At 32.7% G+C, this 25,818-nt stretch overlaps 1 protein-coding gene across 1 annotated transcript in view; it reads left to right on the top strand.

The window, feature by feature from the left end:
• ACTR3 (actin related protein 3) overlaps positions 1-25,516 on the top strand; it is a 47,282-nt gene extending 21,766 nt beyond the window's left edge. The window contains exons 3-12 of the mRNA XM_032479327.1: positions 1-125; positions 5,003-5,113; positions 7,745-7,840; positions 9,313-9,420; positions 14,273-14,416; positions 16,666-16,839; positions 19,319-19,411; positions 19,604-19,729; positions 23,074-23,157; positions 24,262-25,516. Of these exons, the coding sequence (XP_032335218.1) occupies positions 1-125; positions 5,003-5,113; positions 7,745-7,840; positions 9,313-9,420; positions 14,273-14,416; positions 16,666-16,839; positions 19,319-19,411; positions 19,604-19,729; positions 23,074-23,157; positions 24,262-24,357 (1,157 nt within the window). The 3' untranslated portion in view covers positions 24,358-25,516. The remainder of the gene's footprint in view (positions 126-5,002; positions 5,114-7,744; positions 7,841-9,312; positions 9,421-14,272; positions 14,417-16,665; positions 16,840-19,318; positions 19,412-19,603; positions 19,730-23,073; positions 23,158-24,261) is intronic.
• The last annotated feature ends 302 nt before the right edge of the window (positions 25,517-25,818 follow it).

Below are 25,818 nucleotides of genomic sequence, written 5' to 3'. Positions count from 1 at the left end.
GTATTGCTATTAAGGAGTCAGCAAAAGTGGGTGATCAAGCTCAAAGGAGGGTGATGAAAGGTGTTGATGACCTAGACTTCTTCATTGGTGATGAAGCAATAGAAAAACCTACATATGCAACGAAGGTATATTTTTATGTTTTGTATAAATAAACATTTTCTTTCAAAAAACTAGTTTGTTCAATGACTGTGCTACCTGGAATTTCACTTGGGTATAGGATTAATACTCTCAGCCTCTTCACAATGGAAATTTCTTCTTCCCTGTAGCTCCTCCCAACCTTGCTTTAAGTGTACTGTTTTGTTTTTTTTTTCCCTCCCAGAGGAAGATTTTAGCCCATCCAAGTCAGCAGTATTTATTTTTCCATACTCACTAGATCTCAGAATCATCAATGTGATTAGCTTTCTCTTGCCTCCACATTGCCATGTCTAGAGATAGTCCCATCTTTATTCAAGCCCACACCATTTCTCTCCTTCTGAAGCTTACATCATCTGGAAGTGCTTCTTTCTTTAATCCTTTTTGTCTTTGCATTTCTTGTTTGTTCCCTATCCTTCTTCCTCCCTCTCCTCTTCCTCCCTCTCTCTTTTTAATTGAGGTATAATTTATATACTATAGAATAGGTAAGTCTTAGTTATACAGTTTAAAAATATTTTTGGTGACTAATCATTAAAAGTTCAGGATATAGGACAAATATAGTAACCTGATGCTTTCCTTGTGTCTGCTCCCACAGTCACTACCCCTGCCTGCATCAAAAGGTAAACACTGTTCTGACCTTTATCTTATTTTTAGAAATTAACTTTGCCTAATTTGCACATTTCCTCCTTTGTACCTCTTGTCTTCCCTTCTCATAATTTATTCATTAACGAACAACTACCACGTGTAAACAACTGTAGTAAGTGTTGAGAATATAGTGGTAAGTGAGAAAAAGCCTTCACTGACTTTAAGGTACTATAATATGGTGGAAGGGGAGCCATTGAAGAATAGTTTACAGTTGTTTGAATATTTAGCGCTTGGAAACAAGACAGAGCTGGAGACAAATATTTGCGAGTTATCAGTTGAAGGGGTGAGATCCCCTAGGGGTAGGCTTAGGACAGAGGTTGATCAATGCACCATTTAGGTTTGAATAGAGGAAGAAACCCTACAAAGGAAACTGAGAAGTCGTGGTCAGAGAGACAGGGTTAAATAGGAAGGAGTGATGAATAGTGGAATGCTGTTATCAAGTAAGCTAGAGCCCATACATTATTTGCTAGAAGGATGTCATTTGTAACTTTAATAAGAATAGTTTTAGAAGAGTAGTGAGGCTGGATTAAAGTACATTGGATTATGAATGGCCAGGAAAGTAAGCCAGGAAAAAAATGACAGTAATATTCAGTAAGGTTTGGCTTTGATTGAGAAAGAGATATAGATGAAGAGACAAGTTGTGGGCTTAAGATGAAAGAGATGTTTAAGTGCGAATGTGAAAGAGGCATTAGGAAAAGAAATTAGATGGAGTGTAATCCAGGTCTCTGAGAAAGCTAGAGGGATGGAATCAAGAGCCCAGATGACCTAATTGATACATGGAGGCGCTCTTAACTTACCAAAAAAAAAAGAAAGGAAAAAAAAAGAAAAAGAGGTATAAATCTATAAAGTCAGTTTTATAGATTTGGTGAAAGAAGGTTGGATTCTGATAGTTGACTTCTGCTTTCTCTGTGAAATACACGTGACATTAGGGGGACAAGGTGAAATCTGAGTGATAGGGAGAATATTGAAAATCATCACTGTGGAGAGTAAAGGTGAACAGAATAGGGAAAGTCTTGCCAGGTAAAGTTAGGTCAATTTGGGAATAGCAGTTATGAATTCTTAGTTTTATCAACCAGTTATGAATGATTTGTACAATCAGAATTCTGGGTGTAGGCAAGTTTAGAGTAGGATCATGCAGAGTTGGATTTTGGTAGATGAAATGACTAAAGGAAGTATGAATAGTCAAAGTGATGGGGCCTAAAATCTAAACTGTGTGTGGTTTTTGGCTAGGCAAAAATTAGAACAACCAGTGGACTGCAAGTCTAACTGTGATCAAAAGATACAGTGAGGTGCTGGAGTACGCTGGAAGGCTAAGTAAGAGGCTGTAATCAGAGAAGGCTGTACGTGCAAGGATTTAAGGATGGTAGCGATACTAAGATCTAAACTGTGGCCAGAATGGAAAAGACATCTTTGAGGGTGGTGAAATCAGTGAGCTGAGAGGCCAGAGTTACTTGGCATTGATTCTGTTCTCTTAAACACGTTTTCAAGTCTTCCAAGTGTTGTAAACAAACCAAGATGACAATACTTCTTTCAGTCTTTATTCTGTTCCTACCTTATTTCCTCAGTGTTTTAGCTGTTGTTTAACTTTCCTCTTTCCTTTTAAAGCCAAACTTATTTAGTCTCATTATTTGATAAGCTCTTTTGTTAAATCAAATTATGTGAAACAATCTTGATCTTTCTTGATCTTTCTTTCACAGAATTACCTTGCTGCTTCTCTTCCTAACGTGGACAGTTCTTTTTATTTGTTACTGTTTATTTTTACCCCGTACTGTCACTGGTTCTTCTTCCTTTGCCCCCTACTAAAATGTCAGAAAATCCCAGGTACTGTCCTTGATTCTCTTTTATTGCTGTATTAAAGACTCTCTCAGTAATCTCATCCACACCTTTGTCTACAACCACAACCTAGATCTCTGCTTCCAAATCCTTGACTACATTTCCAGCTACCTACTGTCAATTAACTATTACTTGATCCTTCAGTTTAATATACTCAGAATGAAATTCGTTATATTTACTTCACTCTTGCTTCTTCCAAAACAAGACAAAACACAACTTTTGAGTCTTGATTAATAGATCCTTTCCATCCTGACTTCATAGCTAGAAACCTGTTGATATCTTTGAGTTTTTTCTCATAATGATAGAAACCTTGAATCTGGCCTAACATCACTTACACCACAGCTAGGTATATTCTTTCTTGCTTGGTTCTTTTAAGATTCATTTCAGCTTTCCCAGTGTTGCTGTAATCACCTTCCTTAAAATCAAAGCTCTTGTTAGACCCTGCTTGAAAATTTCTACTGATGCTCTACTTCTTATGGAATAAAATCCAAATACAAGGCAAATACAGTTTTTGAGAATCTGGTCTCCCTCATCTAAATCTATCTACATATCTACTTACAACCTTTTCCCCAACCCTTTTGGCACATGCATTTTTCATTCATAGCTTGTGTTTGTATATTACACAGTGTTTGTCTTTGTATATATATTTTTTCTATTCTCTTCATTTTCTTCCCCTGCCCCCCAAAAACAAAATTAATAAAGATTGCCCCTTTAGGACCTCTTCAGTCGTACAGAAATAGGAGCTTTCCTATTTTCCCTCAGAAGCCAAGTTGATCATCTTGTCCTGTGTACTTTATTTAGTTCTTTAAAAACTAGCAGTGTAATATTTGTATCTGTTTCTTTCACTAGATAGTTTCTTATGGGCAGGATGTTCAAATGTCCTTAGTATTTGTGCCAGTGGTTCATAATAGGTACACTATAATAAATGATGAATAAATGAATAAATAGTATTTAGAACATTGAAATGTGTAAACTTCTGGTAATGTTATAAAATGAATGATGTAATAAAGTACATTTTTTTCCTTCCCTAAAACAAAGTGAGGGGTAGAAGTTATTTTGTAAGTATAATGCCTTAAAAAGTAATCTAGAAGGCTAGGTTGAAATGTGGATATTAGGAACTAACAGGTAAGAGTTTTAATGATTGAGTAGATGACTGTGAGCTATCTGTTTCATTAATGCATTCAGCCTTAGGTATTGAGTGTGTATTTGAACTATGTGCATGGAACTATATTTTTTTGTTTGTTTCCTTTTCTGTTATGTATTTAAGTTTTTTGCCTAAGTTTCTACTTTGCTTGTATAAGGAATTCTTAATATATTTAGAATACTAATCTTTTGTTTAGCTGTATGTGTTGTGAAACTTTATTTTATTGCAGAGATTCACAAACTTTCTCAGTGCCCTTTAGCTTGTAGTGTCTCAGTAAGATTTTTTTACACTGCTCCCTAGACCAAAAAGAATACTTAATAGTATTAATCACTATTTGTTAACAGCAACTTAGTGGCCACTTGAAAAGAAAAAAAACCCACTAATTTGAAAGGAAAATATTTTTGTTTAATTGTTAAATAATCACAGTTACTATTAGGATGCATGTACCATTCAGACAGTTTACAGTTTCTCACATGTGGAATCACACTGCATATCATCCTCATTTCTTATTTTACATGGTTTTTTGGGAAAGGTGTTTAGTTTTTATTACAGCAACTACTGGCAAACCAGCTTCTCAAAGAAGTGATATTATTGAAAGGAATGTGGTATAATCTGGTGTTGAACTGATTTTAAGTATCACCAAACTTCCTTGGAAAATTTAAAATATTTGTGATGTATTTGTGAATTTGCTGTACTACCCTGGAGCTCAGTTTTGGAAACATAGTTCTATACAAATCTTATAAAATTTTACCTACTTGATTTATGATTATTCTTGCTGTATACTCACCAACCATATACTTGCTGTATACTTTCCAATTTTTTTTATGTATTAGACACATAACAGACATTTGTGAAAGAACTAGTAAATCAAAAATTAAGGAAATTGTCATAACTTACAATTTTAACAGGCTAAATTTTAATGGACTACATTTCCCATTATTACAAAATTTTCAGAAATCCGGAAGGACTGGTACAATGACTTTCCATCTAGATTGAACAATTTTTAAACATTTTAATATATTCACATTGTTTTTTAATTAAAACATCTGAAAATATGTTGTAGACATAATTTCCTTTATCTCTAAGTAAAGTATGCATCTTCTAATGATCTGCGTGTCATTATCACACCTAAGAAATGGTATCCTCATCTAATATTCACTAATGATCTAATATTTCCTGTTTTTTGATAGTTTCATTTACTTTGGATTAATAAGATTTAATTTGTGTTTTGTTTTTTTGTTTTAATAGTGGCCAATCCGCCATGGTATAGTTGAAGATTGGGACTTGATGGAAAGGTTTATGGAACAAGTGATCTTTAAATATTTAAGGGCAGAACCTGAAGACCATTATTTTCTTTTGGTAAGTACAAATTATAATTTCACTAAGGAACTTTTTGAAGAAACTTAATGAGAATGTTTTCATTACATCTGTACTCACTAGGATGTAGTTTATTTATTAAATTGTCATATGTCTAAAAGACTTTGTTATAAAGCTGTATCATCTTTAGTAACTTTAATAGAAAGTTTCAGGAAAAGTTGGAAACATGGCACTTTCCTTTTTTTCCCCCAGTAGCTAGCCTGATTATTACTTCATTTGTAACATTTATAATTATTTCTTGATAACAAAATACAGTTTAATTTAATTTTAAACATTTTTCTTATTTTTACCAAAGCAGTGCATGTTCATAACTTTAGAAAACCAAGTGCTGTAAGATTTAAATTAAAAAAAAGCACTCTTCTTCCTCTGTTCTCCCTACCCTTGAACCCTTGATTTCCCAGAGGCAGACACTTTAAATTTTTAAGTTTTTACTGATAGTTATCTCATGTATTTCTTGTTTTTGTTTTAATATTAGGCACTATCTATTAACTTCCTAGTAGGAAAGATGAGTATTTTGTTCCTTTCCTTTTATCCCCCTCCTTAACAACAGAATCCTTGTCTTCTCCCTCTTTCTGTGATATAGTTATATCATAATTTTGGGTTAAACCAGTATTTTATATTTTATTATGGTGATTGTGAATATTGTTTATGGCTGGACCATAAACTTTATGTTTGCAGTGACTACCCCATATGCCCACAACCTAGACTCCGCAGTTAATTTTACTGTCATTGTTTCATGACATCTATTGGGTTATCTATCACTTCCATCTTATTTTACTAATCACTTCAAAATGAGTTGCAGATGGAGTCATTTCACCCCTGAATGCTTTAGCATGCATTATCATCAGTTGTAATTCATTATTGTGTACATGTAATTTTTTCCTTTTGTATAAAATTTACATTCTATAAAATGCACACATCTTAACCCTACCATTTTATGGGTTTTGACCAGGTGTTGGCAAACTTTGTCTAAAGCTAGATAGGAAATATTTTCGGCTTCATGGACTGTAAGGTCTCTGTTGAAGCTACTTAGCTCTGCTGTTGTAGTAGGAAGGCAGCCATAGACAATACTTAAATGAGTGGCTATGGCTGTGTTCCAATAAAACTGTATCAACAAAAACAAGTAGTGGACCAGATTTGGCCTGCAGGATGCATGATGTAGTTTGCCCATCCCCCAGTTTTGACAGATGCATACATCTCAGTAACTTAAACCCTTATCAAGATATGGAACATTACCATTAACCTAGAAAGTTATCTCATGCCCTTTTATCCTTGTCCCATGCCCTGGAGGCAGTCCCTGTTCTGATTGTTTCCAGCACAAATATATTTTGCTTATATTTGAGTTTCATATAAATGGAATTGTACAAGACGTGGTCTTTATTAAGACTTTGCTCACCATAATCTTGAGATTCATCCATGTTGTTACATGTATAAATAATTTGTTGCTTTCTGTTGCTGGGCTGTATTCCATTGTATGAATATGCCTCACTGTCCATTTTCCTTTTGATCACCTGGGCTGTTTCAGGTTTTGACTACTGTGAATATTTTGGCTTTTGTAAACATTCTTATATAAGCCTTTTTGTGGACATGTTTTCCTTTCTCTTGTGTGAATACCTAAATTTGGATTTGCTGTGTCATAGGGTAGATGTATGGTTGATTTTAAAGGAAGCGTTCAGAGCTTTTTCCAAGGGGGTTGTACCTTTTTGTACACCCACCAACAATATGTTAGTGATCTGGTTACTCTGAGAATCTATCCAACATTTGATGTGTCAGTCTTTTTAATTTTAGACATACTGGTAGGTGTGTAAATTTCTTCTTTTGGTTTTAATTTGCATTTTTCTGATGATGTTGAGTACTTTTCATGTGCTTATTAGCTGTTTGTATATTTTCCTTATGAAGTCTTCTGATTATATTTTATTTTGTGTAGAATTTCAAGCTTTAATAATTTACATGATTTAGATACTCCTAAGACATCAGTGAAACATGAAGGCCAGGATTTCAAGTGTTGTTCCTTAGCTCCTTTCTTGCCTCATTAGGATGTGTTCTGATCTAGACTTAACCCACAGGTTCCTCAGTGATGTATGCAGTCACATAACTTAAAGTGAAGAAAACTGTAAACATCTCCATTTTCTACTCAAGCAGTTATATAACTTACAACATTTTCCAGAAAGCTATTCCATAAATTTGTAGAATCTTGAATTATTTACTGTAATTGTAGACAGACCAGGTGCATCTTGATAAAAATATATAGATGAAGATTCTTCCACTAGCAAATACCATTGGTATGTTTGTCTGGAGGTCTGTCCTTACCAGGTTTACAAGGTGATTTATATCTCCTCTCTTCCCTTTCTCGGTGTTTAATCCTTATGAGTAGTATGGCATAGGAATTCAGTTTCTTTTCTTTTTTTATGTGAATAACTATTGCTTTCATATATGTATAGATCTATTTGACTTCTCCACAGTTTTTCTTTGCTCTGTGTGTCTATCTTTGTACCTCTGAGATTAATGACTTTTAAATACAATGTTTGAAATAAATTATTTCTCACTTAAAAATTTTCTATAGTTTTCAAAATAATTTGATATTGTCTATTTAAAATGTTATTAATTTAATAGACTGAACCTCCACTGAATACTCCAGAAAACAGGGAATATACTGCTGAAATAATGTTTGAGTCCTTCAATGTTCCAGGCTTGTACATTGCTGTACAGGTAAGCCAGTTTGTAAGTCAAGATAAGCTTGACTCTTAAATTTCAACCTGGTTTAATTCACTCTTAAAATAAATGTGTATTTTTCTTAACCTCAACCCATATCATAGTTCTCTACTGAATTGATAATTTAGAAATCATCTTAGAGGAATGAAGTTATTTAGTCAGTAAAAGAGAAATGTTAAAGGAAGTGAGTTAATGGTTTTTGGATAATTCAAGGCCTTTCATAGGGCAAAACTAAGGGAACTAGTATTTATTGAGAGTTTACTCCATGTCAGGAACTTTATATACACATTCATTTACCCTTGTAATACTCATTGTGTTCTTTTTTTGTAGTCTGTTTTGAATGACTTAACCACTGTGTATATTTGACCACCATCTCCTTTGTTCCCCTCTGTATCCTGTATGTCACAAATCCCTGTAATAATTTTATTGCACTTAATTTGTATATATATGTATCTGTATCAAACAGCTTCTCTTCCACTCCTTAGGATCAGAGCTTACTTCTTGTTTTTCAACCCTATAGCAAATGTGAAAACTGGCATATCACAAATGCTTAACTGGTATATGAACTGTTGTGTAGTTCTGTTATTAGCCCACAATGATTATGATGTGATCCTGTGTTAAATTAAGAGGATGGCCTAGATATGTTTCTAGGTCCCTTTCAGCTATTATATTGCAAGTAGATAAAATAAAACCAGCTTAGCTCTGTTTTTAACTATTAGTTATCTTGTTTGAGGCTTGGAGTTGTGTAAAAATTAGTTTTGTGTTTTTTTAAATGAACTGGCTGTGTTAATTTCTTACTTTACAGACTTTTTTGATGAAAAGAATTGTACTTTATTGCCTATGCCAAGATTTTTCATAGAAAAATTCATTAACTTTGTTTCCCTAATTAAATCATACTGTTTGTAAGTGTACAATGGCCTTTTCTCTGGTTAAATAGCTTGTTACATATTCCTAAATTCTTGTTGCACTTAGAAAATTTGGGGCTAATCTTATAAGAGTTACATTTGTTCATAGCCATCTATGTATTGAATAACTCTGGTGATTGGTGGTTGTGTGTTTCTCTACCTTACTTTCACCTTGCTCTGTAGTTTGTAACGGGCTGGCTCATATAAACATAGTTTAAGTCCTATACTATATTATTGCATATTTAGTTTTCCATTTGTTAGTACCATACTGTCTCATGTTAGTCTTCCATGTTTTTTTTTTTTTTTTGCTATAGCAGAAAAATGGCTCTCACTAAAATATGGAAAGTTTATAAATATGCCCTTAAAAACTAATATAAGCCTTTAAGTTTGTCTTAATATGTTAAGACATAATATTTTATTACATAATATAAATGAATTTTGTGTATTTTCTTTCTAAAGATAACTAAATTTAAAATTGAATAAAGTCACCAATAAAATATTTTTTTTCTGTTAACTCTTTGTCTTCGTTTTTATTTTTGCCTGTCATACTTCTTTTTGTTCAAGGCTGTTCTTGCCTTAGCTGCATCCTGGACCTCAAGACAAGTAGGAGAACGGACATTGACTGGTACGGTAATAGACAGTGGAGACGGTGTCACTCATGTTATCCCTGTGGTAAGGAAATTTTAAAATTACTGAGCAGGATATCAAGTAACACATCTGGCAAAGCTAAATTATATGAATTGATGCCACTTTTCAAAAACTTTAAATACTATAGTTAAAAATTTGCTATAATTTGGCCATTTGTTCAGCTGTATTTGTATTTTGCTCAAATTATTATTAGAATTTTGTAAACAACTTCCAAAAATTTTTTTTCTGTCGGTTTGTACTACAGTTAGAAAGTAATTAGAAAATTTTTAGAAATAGTTCCTAATTCTTATAGTTAGGAAATGATGAATTGGAGTATCTGGAATGGGAACATATTATGCCTTTCTCTTAAACATGGAATTCTTTTTTCCAGTTTGGGTGTGTTAGCCAGTTGATAGTGTTTCTTATCCTTAGTTAACAGATTTCATAACGGTGCAAAGGTTAACTGCTAAATAGCAGTTAGTTGAAAACACATGACCATTAAACACATTAAAGACTTTTAGGAAACTATATTTTTTAATTAAAAAGCTCAAGTTATGATTGTACTTTATGGTTTGTATTTAACCAAGCATATTAAGAAAAATGCATCAGATTGAATTATTTGTGAGAGGTAGCATTTTTCTACCAAGGCTTGTTTTGATTCTTAATGACAAATCAGATTTTTTCATTGTACCTAATAGATACAAAATGACAACTCAAATTCATACTGATCATTATTAGGTGGGTATATATAGAAAAGCTTATCTTTTAAAATTTTATGTTATGTTGAATCCCATGTAAGGAATGAAGTTATTTTGCACTTTTATTTCTTCATTATTCTTATTCCTATTTTTAATGCATCAGGCAACCTCTGTTGACAATTACATCCTCAGAGTGACTACTTTTGGATTAAATGTCATAATTTGTGCCCTTGATGTCATAATAATTTTAGTGATAACTGTCCTTTTTTAAAGTGACATCTTTCTTGAAATATAATTCACATACCGTGCAGTTCACTCAGAGTATACAATTCAGTGTATTTTTGGTATATTCATAAAGTGCATATATTGCTGTAGTCAATTTTAAAACATTTTTATCACTCTAAAAAGAAACCCTGTATCTTTTAGTGTTCACTCTACCCCTGTAACCTTAGCCCCTGGCAGCCACTACTTTCTGTCTCTAAGTAAATGGAGTCAGACACTTTTTTGTGACTGGCCTCTTTCACATAGCCCCATGTTTTCAACATGTTGCAGCATGTGTGTAGTACTTCATTTCTTATTATTGCCAAATAATGTTTCATTGTATGGATATTCTCATTTTATTTTATTGCCATTGGGGGGTATTTTAGTATCTCAGAAATTGATGTGTGTTCAATATTTATTTAATGGCTTTTTGTAATTTAGTTGGCCTATTTTTCTTTCCTATATACATATATAATTTTTTTTTTTACAAAATGGGGACAGTAATAGTGCTGTATATTATAGAATTGTTTTGAGGATTAAATAATGTATACATGTATGTTGTTTCGAGATACATAAAGATGTTTAAAATTTTCATTTAAAATTCTCATTTAAACCTCAGAATCTATGATGTAGATTATAACGTCCTTTGAGGACTTCTGTTTATTCATTTATTAAATTCAAATAAGTGATCACCAAATAAGTGGTCATGGGGCTAGGATTTGAACTGATTTTACCTGACTGCAGTCTTCTTAATATCTAAACAACTAAGCAGTAATATCAGTATCTTGATAATGATATTAGAATAGGTAATTTGCAAATAGAAGTTACCAACTTGAAAAAGAAAGAATGAGTTAGTAAGGATATTAAAAATTATTCCTGTTCTTTTCTGCTTTCTTTTGAATTAGTGGAGTATTTTTTATAATTTCATTTTATCTTTATTGATTTATTAGCTATACTATAAACTTACTATTGTCATTTGTGTTTTGGTGGTTGTTGCTCTAGGGTTTATAGTAAACATCTTTAACTTACAATAATCTAACTACAAATAATATTCTACCATTTCATAAATAAGAACCATATAAGAGCATACTTCTGCTGTCACTCATTTTACTTCTACATGTTGTAAACAAACTCAGTAGTACATTATTAATTTGTTTCATTGTAAGTAGTATATTAGTTTTTCTAGGGCTGCTATAACAAAGTACCACAGGCTGGTGTAGACGATAGAAAATTAATTTTTTTACAGATATGGAGACTAAAAAGTCAGAGATCAAGGTGTTTACAGGGTTGTTCCCCACCCACTCTTTGCTTCTAAGGCTTATAGGTGATCTTACTCTCCATGTGTCTTCATATAGTCTTCCCTCTCTCTGCCCTAATCTCTTCCTCTTCTAAGAACATTAGTCATATCAGATTAAGGCCCACTCTAATCACCTCATTTTAATTTAATCATCTCTTTAAAGACCCTGTCTCCAAATAAAGACACATTCTGAGGTACAGGGTTGGGGTTAGCACTTACTTCAACATAAGAAGTTGTAGAAGGGAAGGGATACAAGTCAGCCTATAATAAATAGTCATCTTTAAAAGAGAATTTGAAAAAGAGATAAAATTCTTTTGTATTTACTCACATAGCATTTCCAGTGCTCTTTATTCCTTTGTGAAGGTTCAGATTTCCATCTAGCATTATTACTATTATTATTATTATTTTTGCCTGAATGATGGCCTTTAACATTTTTTATAATGCTGGTCGCTTGTCTTTGAATTCTTTCAACTTATGTTTACATCCTTTGAAAAAGTCTTAGTTTTGTTTTCATTTTTGAAAGTTATTTTTACTTGGTATAGAGTTTTAGGTTGACAATTTTTTCCTTTTGGTGTTTTAATAGATATGGCTCTATTGTCTTTAACATTGTTTCTGAAAATAAGTCTGCTGTGCTGTCATTCCTTTGTTTGTTCCTTTGAATATGATGTTTCTTATTTGTCTGGCTGCCTTTCAGATTTTCTCTTTCTATATTCCTTGTTTACTAGTGTTCAGCAATTTGATTGTGATGTACCTAAATACAGTTTTCTTCCTTTCTTCTCCTTGGGATTCATTGAGCTTCTTGGATCTGTGGATTTGTGGTTTTCATCATATCTGAAACATTTTTATCCATTATTTTTTCACATATCTTTTCTTCTTCCCTTTCCCTCTCTGAGGTCTCTGGTTGCATGTATATTAGGCTGCTTGAAGTTTTTCTCATAGTTTACTGATGTTCTGTTCAGTTTGTTCTAATCTTTTTTTTTCCCTTTTTCATTTTGGATAGTTCTTATTTCTGAATCTCCTTTTTTTCTTTATTATCTAATCTACTATAGTAACATTTAATGTATTTTTTGTTTTAATTATTTTTCTCCTTACAGAAGTTCCATTTGGGTCTTTTTATATCTTCCATTTTTTCTCTCTTCCTCATTTTTCCATTGATATTCTTGATCTCACGGAGTCTATAGTAACTGTTTAAGTGTCCTTGTCTACTGATTCTATTATTTTTAACAATTCTGTTTCTTCCTTTTCAGATTGATTTTTCTCCTGATCAAGTGTTAACATTTTCCTGCTTCCTTGCTTGCTTATAAATTTTGATAGGGTACTATATATTCACATTGTTAAGTCCTGGGTTTTTAGACATCTTTAAATATTTTAAGGTTTTTTCCTGGGACACAGTTAAATTCCTAAGAATCAGTTTCATTCTTTCAGGGTCTCCTTTTAAACACTATTAAGCAAGTCCAGAACAATCTTTTGTTTGGGCCTACTTTGTCCACCTTATTGAGGCAGTACTCTCCTGAGGACTCTGCTCAGTGTCCTGTGTTTGATGTTTTTAAACTCTGGCTATCGGGAACATAACAATTCCTATGAATGAGCTTTGGGACTGTTCAGTCCACTCCTTTCTAGAGGTTCTTTCTCTGGCCTTGATAGTTTCCTCACGTGAATGTGATAACTGGTCAGCTAAGGTGTTACCCTCTTGAGATCTCCAGAGCTCTCTAAGCAGCACCTTCCCCTTATGTAGTCTGACTTGCAAACTGTAGCTCCTTTGACCTCTTTAAAGTCTAAATGCTGTATCTTCAACTTAATGAGCCCACCAGCCTCTGGGTTCTCCTTCCTATTATTGCTGCCTGGGAACACTTTCTAGGCAGTGAGATGGTATGTTCCTAGCACTCATCTTGTCTGTCTGTTTCCCCTTCTGAGGGATTACTACCTTACTCTGTTTATTGTCCAGTGTCTGAAAATCTTTATTTTATATAATTTGTACTATTATCTCAGTTAAGGTGGGACTATGAATCCAATCTGTAGTATTCTGTCACGGCTAGATAAGGACATTCCTAATATTCTTTGTTAATGAAATTTAATTTTGCTGCATTATTTTTTGTAATTCTGAGTTACATCAGTAAATTCATGAATTCGTTCTGCAGAATCAAATTATTTGGCGCTACAATGGTATATGGAATGCCTCAGGCTTGTGAAATTGGTACATACTTGATTAAGAAAATGATAGCCGGCTTATGGGTTAATGATCAAATTTCGTACAATGCAATCTGAATTTTTTGCTGAAATTATAAAAGATTTTAAAATATTCTGTTTGAAGTCTGCTATCTAAAACCTTTAAAACGTCTGAAATTCAGTTTTTATGTTTAGTCATTTCAGTCTTGGTGAAAAACTCTTACAGTGGGAGATCTAAGTTCCTGGCCATTCTTGTCATAATATCTGTACAATATTATAAATTCTATGATAAGTTAACTGAGGAATACAGTTGAGGAAATAAAGACTAGAAGAATTCTAGGATAAAGCTTGAGAAGTTTCTGGGATAAAACTTGAGAATACAAATATAGTAGTCTGAGAAATTGATCTTTAATGATTATTTAGTTTATATTGATTTGAAAACATTGACATATATTTGTCCTTTTTTTCAATCTAGGCTGAAGGGTATGTGATTGGCAGCTGTATCAAGCACATTCCAATCGCAGGACGAGATATAACATATTTTATTCAGCAATTACTGAGAGACCGAGAAGTAGGAATTCCTCCAGAGCAATCCTTGGAAACTGCTAAGGCAGTAAAGGTAAAAATAATGTTAAGAATATAGTGCAGTTGGAAATTAAAATCACACTTATCATATTAACATGAAAAATTCTTAAGAACAATAATTTTTGAAAAGCTTTTGTTAGCCAGTTACAAATCACTACTCTTAATTTTATGTTTTTTTCCTGTGTATTTCTTGTAAGAAATTTTGGGAGATTATCAACCTTTTGCTTGGTCTCTCCACATTTCACATTTGAAAGGACTAACATATAAGAACAATTATACCAATTGACTTCAACATGCATTTTTATGCTTATTTCCTTTAGTAAAAATAAATGCAGGCATACTTTGGAGATACTGTGGGTTTTCTTCTAGACCACTGCAATAAAGTGAATATTGCAATACAGTGAGTCACATGAATTTTTTGTTTTCCCCAGTGCATTTAAAAGTTAAGTTTGTACTGATAAGTGACAATAGCATTATGTCTAAAAAAAAAAAAAAGTACGTACCTTAATTAAAAAATGCTTATTGCTAAAAAATGCTAACTAACATCAAATAATGCAGAGATGCCACAAACCTTCAATTTGTTTTTAAAAACACCTTATTTGCAAAGCACAGTAAAATGGGGTATGCCTGTAATTAGTTCACTTCAAAGTCCTCACATCTTAATTTTTGCTGACTTCTTTATTTTAATTCTAACAGTTTTGTTAAAAATTTTTTAATGTAATTGATTCATTGGCTGTAGAATAGAGACAATGGTTGGCTCAAGTTATACGGCAAATAGAAGAAAAATGTGAAGGCTGTGTAAGGTATTTCAATAATTTGTATGCTGTATAAATCTTATATCAGGGCTTCATGCAAAATATGAAAATATTTAGCATTTCTTTTTAAATTTGTTATTTGCCGACATACCTAAAAAGTTTCATTGACTCTCACATATGATCTGAATATGTAGAAGCAAAACTTCCCAGGTAAAAATAACTCCATTGGTTTAACAGTCTTTGCATGATTATAATGTTTTCCTTGCTTATCAAAGGTTAGGAATGAAAATGAATTTACTGCTTCCTAGGTAATAAAGGAATTCATAAATGATGGCCAAAAGTCACCTCAAGTATGAGGCATCAAAATTAAATATGTAAAAATTTAATATGAGCACTGCTGTTTCAACGTCTTTGGGAAAGCTATAGTGTTTAAAAATTAAAAACATCAAAGATTTATTCTAAAGCATACTAATGATCAGTCTTAATGTCTTGTAAGGACCATCATTTCCATGTAATTCCTACTTTCAGGGTTTGGCGAAAGGCCTTAATATGACATAGATTATCTTTTGTTTTCCAGTATTCTTTCACTTTATGTCTTTTGGTTATCAATAATAATATTTGCATCTATCCTGGATAGAATTCTTGATGTGTAAAAATATGTGAAATGTGTTTTTCTTCAAAAAAAAAAAAGAGAGACTGCCAGTCAGGAGTCCATAAATTGCAAATAGAATGTTATACGTGTAACATTTTTGAATTACATTTTTCATGAAAACTTTTACCTAGGACATATAACCAAATACGCAGTGATTCAGCCTTGCAGGACATACAGTGAAAAAGAAGTTTGTATTTTCAGCTTTTTTTTTTTTTTTAACTCATTTACTTAGACCATAGTCAATTTTGTTACAGATGGATATTAAAGACCTATATATCTTTAAAAATATTTTTTAACTGAAGAATAGTTGCTGTACAATATTATAAAGTTATAGGTATACAGTATAGTGATTCACAATTTTGAAAGGTTGTACTCCATTAATAGTTATTATAAAATATTAGCTATATTCCATATCTTGTACAATATATCCTCATAGATTATTTTATACCTAATAGTTTATACCTTTTAATATATTAATTTGTGTGGTTATGTCAGCTATTTATTCTTCTCCAGTTCTTTGTGTATTTTATGCTTCCTCTTTCCTAGAATACAAACTTTTAATTATTGAAACAGTATAAAATTTTGGATGACATTAATGAATATTTCCCTGAAATAGTGCTGCAATACTGGAAATTGACTCGTTAGTTTGTCAAGTCTTAATCTGTTGAAGCCTGGAGTTATGTAAAGGAGATGATGAGCTGTTTATTTGTACCACACATACAGTAACATCCTAACATAAGATTTTTTTCAGCTTAATTTCCTAAATTTTATTTTCTGCAGATATGTTTTCATTTGATTTTAGTTTACTGAAAATATGCTGTTCTGCTTTGCTTTTCCTAAAACAAGAGTAAAAAAATTACTCATTTCTTTTTCTAGGAGCGCTATAGTTATGTCTGCCCAGATTTAGTAAAAGAATTTAACAAGTATGATACAGATGGATCAAAGTGGATTAAACAGTATACTGGAATCAATGCTATTTCGAAGAAAGAATTTTCTATTGATGTTGGATATGAGAGATTCTTGGGACCTGAAATTTTTTTTCATCCAGAGGTGAGTTTTTTTAAGATGGAATAGTTTTGAAATATTTAGCAGAAAATATCAATCAACTCTAAGATGTTCAGAGACAGTTAATCTCAGGAATTTTCTTTTGTATATACTAAAATACTATAGTGAGTCATATTTTTCAAGAAAAAAAACTGCCTTTGTGTAAAAACAATGACTTTTCCATACATTTAGAAAAATGAAACTTCTATCTCTAATATTTGTGGCTTATTTGGGTTCATGGAAGAGGGAAGATTTATGATCATTTAAATGAAATATTTTGGGAGACCTTCTAGAACTCTTTCCTCCTCCTCCCATGAAAAGTAAGCATACAAAGAATCTTCAACTGACTATCATACTGTAACAAAATATTTACTAGCAAAATAGTCTTCTTCCTTTATGAAATGTTAGCATATACTGGCTATATTAAATTACTGATATATATATGCTTTTAATAATGAAAAATTATTCTAGTAACTTAGCATAAGGAATTTAGTGTAAGAACTACTAACATTAAATGCTATTCTGCTTATTCAGCATAAAAGAGTTATTTTTAATACTGTTTTTTCACTCAACAAATAGTAAATACAATTTTGATGATCTCATTTTAAGCACTGATTATTTAAAGATGAAAAATTATTTATCTTGATTTCATCAAGCTCAAAGAATAAGAGATGAATGTCTCAAAAAGGAATAGTTGTTTTAACAAATGGGTGTATCTTGTGAAGGCATAGGAACAAAGAGCATCTAAAGCTGCTTACGAGTATCAGGGAAACTTCTTCAAGGAGCTGACAGTTGAAGTGGGAAAGGATGAATGGATATTTGTCAAGCAGGTGTGTTAGAAGAGTATATTTCTGGCAGAGATATGTATATGAAAGCTGAGTAGGGATCTGGGGTGTAAGAGAGCTAGATAATAAAAGTGTAAAGCAAGAGAGTGGTAGGAGATGGATCCAGATGAGTGTTCATGAGGGACTAACATGCTATGCAAAGGAGTTTTCTGGATTTTGTGCTCATGCAGAAATGTTCAGCATGGAAATAACACAGATAGATAGAGGTACAGGATGAGAAAGGTCACTCTGGTTGCATTGGGTTAGATAGATAGATACTGAGGTGTGAATTGTGTTGGAAACAGGTAAGTTTATTGCATTTTTCTTGATGAAAGATAAAGTCAGTAGGTCAATAAGAATGAGAAAGGAGGTAAGAGAAAGAATAAAACCAACATGACTTACCAGTTGTTTAGATGTGAAGGGAGTAAGAAAATGAAGAATCTGTGATGATCCCCAAGTTTATAACTTGAGCAACTAGATGTTTTGCCATCACTGAAGTTAGGAAAATCAAAGGGGAAGAATAGGAAAGGTAAAAAGAGGTGAGTTTACTATCCATCTTTAAAAAGGTTCAAAAATGAACACTTGAATTGTAAAGGTTTTGAACTGGAGCATGTGTCCTGGAGTGAGGATAGATGTAAAGTCATCATATATGGCGCAAAGGAGCAGATTGGCCTCAGAGAGAATGTTGAGTGAGAAGGGAAAATTGGGGCCCTGGTGAACACTGGCACTTTACAGACAGGCAGAGTTAAGAGGAGCCTGCAAAGGATACTGAAGCATACAAAAAGGGAGAAGCCAACCAAGCCAAGGGATTGTGGTGCTAACATTGAGAAAAATGAATGTTTCGAGGAGGGAGATGCCACCTGCTACAGTGAGGTGATAGAGGACATCCAACTTGCCCCACTACTAGTAATACAGTCACCTTCTCAATTTTCCTCAGTAGTGCTTATAAGAGTCACTGTTCTCTCCCAACCCTCAACCTTGTGTCCAGTCCCTTTTCCCAACACAGTAGTTTGATTCCATTTCATGAAAAATAATTTAAGCTATGAAGTATGATGATGAAGTTCCTCAGCTATCTGCCTGCTCCTCAACCCTCCCCAGCTCCACATTTTCCTGTACCCATACTTTACTCCTTACCTCGGTCCCTGGAGTAACCCATCTTAAAAATAAAACTAACCTCAGCCGCCTTCTTGCAATCGACTTCGTACCAGTTCCTGGTAGCCACTATGCTTTTCTTTCAGAGCTAGCTCCCAGGATGCCCACACTATCAGTTCCCAAACCTTTACCTTGCACTGATCAACAAGCTGCTTCTATCACACCACTCCATGGAAATTGCTCCTCTAGGATCACCAGTAATCTGGATGCTAAAAAACCCATGTGACATCCCCAGGTTCCCTTCCAGAATTTGTATTGCTAGGTAGTTGACTATGTTTGGCTTTACATTTTTGCTATTCTGATGGTTATGAAATTATATATCTCATCACTGTTGTAATTTGATTTTTTTCTGAAATCTGATTTCAATATCTTTAATTTGAATTAGAGACCAGGTTTTATGGTTTTTATAAGTCCTTTTGTTTTTGAACTGAAAACTTTCTTAATTCTTTGTTATGATATTTAAGTCAGTAGTGGTCTAATCTCTATCATATATCCAACTTACTTTTCAGTTTGCTAATCCAGACTTTACTCAACCTATCTCAGAAGTTGTAGATGAAGTAATTCAAAATTGTCCTATTGATGTCAGGCGTCCTCTCTACAAGGTCAGTATTTATAGCAGAATTGTTATTCTAGGTCATACTTCTAAAAACTTCATTTTCTCTCTATTGTTGAATGTAAAACCTCTCTTCAAAAGGATACAGTAGGATTTTTGTACCATTTTTTATATCTTTAAATTTTTTCTTCTTTCTGTTTAAATGCAAGTCATACTTATTTATTTTTCTCCACTAATACAGAATATTGTCCTCTCTGGAGGTTCAACCATGTTCAGGGACTTCGGACGTCGCTTGCAAAGAGATTTGAAAAGAACTGTAGATGCCAGGCTGAAATTAAGTGAGGAATTGAGTGGTGGTAGATTGAAGGTTGGTTTTTTTCAGTTATTGATGGGAAGGTTGGGGGTACCTTGATTTTTGTATTGGGAATGGAAAATGTCTGCCAACTTTCTTTTATTCAGGAAGGTAAGAGGAACCCTATGAGATATTTCAATGGAAAATGTTTATTATAGATTGATACCCATAATATTCTTGGTCATTCGATTCGTCTAGGATATTACCTACATTTCTGGAAAATATTCTTAGTTACAGCTATGAGAGAGGTTTTTTTTTTTATATATATATCTATCTCAGAGATAACTTGTATATAGTAGATTCCTTGCATATTTCAGGAATAATATTCTTTATGGAGCCACAAAATTTTAAATACCTTTATAATAAAGCAGGACAACAAAGCATAGTTGAGAGAGAGGGGCTGTTGTGTGGTCAAGCTTACTTTCAGAGACTGACTTAACCTCTCCCACAGCAGCCTTTTCATGGTGTGAAATCATATTGGTGGTTCAGCTAAATAACCTTTCTATTATGTATCCTGTAATTTGGGGCTTATTGTCAAAAAATCAAAATTAATGTTAAATTCTCAGGTGACTGCTTTCTATATAAGACAAATTTTCAGTAAGTTTTATTTTTCATTTTCATTAATGTAAGATACTGAAACAAAACATTGATTCAGAGGATATGTTGCTAAGTAAAACACATTTTGTTCAACATGGAAGATTACCAAGAATGAGGGCTCCATCTGAGACTACCATAGTCATTCAAAGTTATTTAAAAGTACAACATTCTGGGGTTTGCTGCTTGTTGAGAAATTGCATGACAGCTGTTTTCAGCCTCTAAATTTTTATTATCTTAAACTTATTCCTTGGAGTGCAATAAAAAGTATGTTTAAGTAGTTGTTTACTTTGTAATGACTCATTACAGTAGATGAAATGAAAAAAAAATGCTGTTTTGAATACAATATTTCAATAAAGTAAACATGTTTAAAATATTTTTAAGCTTCTTATACATTTTTAAATAAGAAATGAGGAACTTTTTTCCCTCAGCGATGTCAGCACTATACTGACATTATCTAATGATACAGGAAAAACCCTGCATACTGGAGGACTCTGCCTCCTTCCTTTTAATTTTACCTAATAGTCACGTATAGATCTTCATAACATCTTTATAGATTTGTATTTAAATTTGGCTTTATTTCCTATCAGTATAATTTTTAACAGCAGCCAAATAGCTTTTTTTTTTTAACAAAAAAAGCCATATCTTTTTATGACATGTAAGTTTAAAAATTTTTCATTTTGAAGTAATTTCATACTTACAAAAAGGTTGCAAAATCTAGTAGAAGAAATTCCTACATATTGTTCTCCTTTGCTTTATTATTCTATTATAAATATATGTATATACACATATACCTTTTTCTGAACTATTTGAAAGTGAGTTGCAAATTTGATGCCCCATTACCCTTAAATATTGTGGTGTGTATTTCCTAAAAACAGGCCATTAAAATTACCAAATTAACCATGATAACACATTATCTGGTATAGACCTGATTCACATTTCATCATTTCTTCCATTATTGTTCTTTATAGCAAAAGAAAAAAAAATACGTATTTTTTTTTCTGGTCCAGGATCACATGTTTGAATTAGGTATCACGTTCCTTTAATCTGGAAAAAGAACTCAGTGTTTTTGTTTTTGTTTTTTTTATAACTTTAATGTTTTTGAAGTGTACAGGCAATTTATTTTGCAGAATGTTTCTTATTTGGGGGTTGTCTGATGTTTCTTCATAATTAGGTTCAGATAATGCATTTTTGTCAGTAATACCACAGAAGTGATGTGATGTGTTCTTTTTAGTGCATTGTGTCACTAGACACATGATACGTACGATTTGTCCCATATGTTAACTTTGATCACCTGATTGTCTGTCAGGTGTCTCTACTATTTGTTTTTTCCTTTCTGTTTAATAAAAGTCTTATGGGGAGATATTTTCTTTTTTTTAAATTTTATTTTATTGAATTATGGTCAGTTTACAATGTTGTGTCAATTTCCAGTGTAGAGCACAATTTTTCAGTCATACATGAACATACATATATTCATTGTTACATTCTTTTTCACTGGGAGCTACCACGAGATCTTGTATGTATTTCCCTGTGCTATACAGTATAAACTTGTTTATCTATTATATATATATATTCCCCCCTGACAACCACAAGTTTGTATTCTGTGTCTGTGAGTCTGTTTCTGTTTTGTATTTAAGTTCATTTGTCCTCTTCTTTTTGAGATTCAACATGTGAGTGATCTCATATGGTATTTTTCTTTCTCTTTCTGGCTTACTTCACTTAGAATGACATTCTCCAGGGACATCCATGTTGCTGCAAATGGCACTGTGTTGTCATTTTTCATGGCGTAATATATGCCATTGTATAAATATACCACAACTTCTTTATCCAGTCATCTCTCAGACATTTAGGCTGTTTCTATGTCTTGACTTTTGTAAATATTGCTGCCATGAACATTGGGGTGTAGCTGTCTTTTTGAAATAGGGTTCCTTCTGGATATATGCCCAGGAGCGGGATTCCTGGGTCATGTGGTAAGTCTATTCCTAGTCTTTTGAGGAATCTCCATACTGTGTTCCACAATGACTGCACCAAACTGCATTCCCACCAGCAGTGTAGGAGAGTTCCTTTTTGGGAGATACTTTCAGACTATGTAATTATCCTGTTTCTCATCAAACTTTCAACGACTGGTTTTTAACATCCATTTTTCTTTCCTAAGATAGTTATTACTATGGTAGTTGCCAAACGGTATTTTGCAAATTCCATCATTTCTTCTGTTTCATAGTCTCATTTTACTTTAAGGAAGAGTATTTCCTTCCCCTCATTTATTCATTCATTCATTTATTCATTCGTATCTGTATGAACTCCTGATTTCTGAATTATTCTGTTGGCTGTGTCGTAAACATCATTGTGATATAATATCAACATATCATTAATACTATTAATATTATTAATTTTAATACTCAAATTTTTTCTCAGATTTGGCAGGTGGGAACCATTCAAAGGTTACCTGGGTTAGTTCCTTTCCCTCACTTCAGTGTGGTTGTGTATTTTTTTAAAATAATAAAATTAGCTTTGTTTCTTTTGTATTCTGTTTGCCCCTGTGTATTCCCCACATCTTTTAAAGTTTTTTTTTTTTTTAAATAGACTATTCTTTTAGAGCAGTTTCAGGCTCACAGCAGAATTGAGCAGAAAATACAGAGTTTGCACGTAAAGTTTTATTTATTTATTTCTGAGTATATGAAACACTACATTTTTATGAATGTATATCTAAGGCTAAATGATACAGAAACTGTTACTTGAAACTGACCTTACTATGTCTTTTTTAGCCAAAACCTATTGATGTACAAGTCATCACACACCACATGCAGCGATATGCTGTTTGGTTTGGAGGATCCATGCTGGCTTCCACGGTGAGATGAAGCTTACTTTTAAATTTTGATTTTTTTTTTTTTTAAGATAGAAGAATCCATCAGTACTTACATAATTTAGAAGAACAAGAGAAATTTCCTAAAATTTTATCTAAGTACTGCACAGGAAAGTTTTAAAATTAAATATAAATGTACACAGTATTTTAAAAAGTGATATTCATTTAGATTTATTGGTTTTTTGGGGTTTTTTTGCTTGCTAGAATTTTGTTTAGAATGAGCATTTAAAGTTTTAAAATTCATCTGTAGGGAAAAATCTTTTAACCCTGTGGTAACACAGATAATAATAGAGGGTAATTGTGTTTCTGTACAAAGATTTAAGCGCATTAAGTTATGTTTTATTGCATAGGAATTATGATGTTCTAAACTGAATAAAGGGAGTTACTAAGATCCCTCTCTCCAAATGTTAAAGCTCCTTTAAAAGATATTTTAACATCATTAGCCCAGTAAATATTGGTGCTTTACCCTGTAGTGCACAGAATATTAAATAAAATGTAAGAACTTTTATCTAGATTATTGAAAACTATACCACCTTTTTAAAAAATCATTTAAAAATAAGAGGTAAAAGTTATTTTCTTCTTGAGTTGTCTTCAGTTGTGCCATATAACCTAGTTGCTTTTATAATTTTGCCCTTTGGGAAATGAGATAATAGAGCATGGAATAGTCTGTACCAGACCTTGAGTGAGGAAAGCAAGTTCATCTAGAAGTTTTTGTAGCATGACTAAGAGTAGTTTATCTGTAGTTTAGATTAATTCTGCTTTTTTAGATTTTTGATGCAATGTACAGTGAGGGAAAGCCTCAGCAGAATAGTCCGGGCATTTGAAACTCAACCTTCCATTCCTCAAAATTTCAAAATCCCAGGAGAAACAGGTGTTTGAGATGGGGGGTGGAGGGACTTGAGTTAAATGCTCCTTCAGTTCTGATTATAGACTTAAAGCTGATTCTGAGTCATTGTGGCTAGAATCTCTGAGCTTATTCAAGCACCATGGATGGACTAATAATAAACATTTTAGATTTAACAACTCTATTTTAAAGCATCTGGAAAAGTGGTAGATTTTTTACCTTTATTAAAATATGTTTTTATTTTAGCCTGAGTTCTACCAAGTATGCCACACCAAAAAGGATTATGAAGAAATTGGACCTAGCATTTGTCGTCACAATCCAGTGTTTGGAGTCATGTCGTAAAATTGGCTTCATGGTTTTTGGGGTTAGGGAGGTGGGGAAGAAATAATCTTTCTGATTACCTGTTTTGTCTGGATGGCTGGTTTTGAGGTTTTAAACCTGACTTGAAATAATAAGACCAAACATAATTATACAGGAATATTTTAATAAGTATATCAACATGCGAATGTAGAAGAGAGCCAAAATGGTTAAGTGTTTTTCTTTAGACTGAATGTTTGAATCTTATGTGTAACAAAAAGAAGTGGGTTTTAGTTCTTTCTGTGCCCTGGTATTTTGTACATTATTGAATTATCCAAGATTTGATGGGATTTATCGGTATGTAGATAGCTCTATAATGCTTGAATTGTACACTTGGAAGTGTGCAGTGCAAGAGCTTGTTTATATTTCATACTTTTTATACTTTGAGGAAAAAAAGTCAAAGAAAAACTAGTATTTGAGGGAAAGAAGAATGTGACCAAGTAAAGGATAAATTCAAAAAATAGCCAATGAGACTTGGCGTACACACACACTCATGGGATTCCAGTTATTGCGAAGTGCTTCCATCCTCCTGTGCCCCCCAATGGTTTTCTGTGCAAGTGCTTTTGGAACTAAGAAGCTAGTGTCTTGGATTAACTGATGCCTGCTAGTGCTTTCTGATTATTCGCATTCTGTTTCTCGCTTTAAAGGAAAAGACAAGACAAGACAACACTGTTGGACCAGTATTGCAGTTCTGTAGTGTCATTTCTTATTAAAAAATAATTTGATTACCAAAATTGGTATATTTAAAGCCTAACACCATTCTAATAAAGGCACAAATTTCTTTTTAATACTTGTTTCAACTCTTTAATCTCTTTATAAGTTAACTAATAAATCTATTTTCTTCAAACCTCTGCAATAGTTCTTTAAAATCACAACAGTTGGTTAGAGGGCTGACTTTTTTATGTGCTCTAAACAAATAATTGTGAACTTTTACTATGTTGAGTGCTTTCATTTTGATAACTGGATCTCCATTTGATATTTTCATTTGTATAACTCATTTGCAGTCTGAAAATTTTTTTAGTGCCAGTCCCTGACATATCATGGAAAGTTAATTTTCATTGCATTTTAAAATATCTGGATCATGAAGAAAAAGTGATGAAAATAAATTAAAACTGAATTACCTTTTCTAATGTTTTCTTTTTAAGTAGCAGTGTCATTCTACTTTGTGTTTATATATTTGTATGACTTTTATTTCTTTTGGAATAGTAGGATTCATTGAAATATCTATAATGTTATACATTTAGAAATGGTAGGCACTTTCTTATGAACTTGACCACTTATTTATAGAAGACTAAAATGGGAGATGTTTTACAGGCTTTTAGAACTTAAGCAGTAATACTAGTGAACACTTGAACTTCGTTATCTGTGAAGATAACACACGGGATTGATATATACCTCTAGCCAAAAGTTAAAGAACAATTAAAGTGTTTTTGTTGTTTGTTTTTA

Source organism: Camelus ferus, chromosome 5, assembly GCF_009834535.1.
Source record: "Camelus ferus isolate YT-003-E chromosome 5, BCGSAC_Cfer_1.0, whole genome shotgun sequence".
Taxonomy (NCBI): domain Eukaryota; kingdom Metazoa; phylum Chordata; class Mammalia; order Artiodactyla; family Camelidae; genus Camelus; species Camelus ferus.
This window is presented reverse-complemented; position numbering and strand designations above follow the sequence as displayed.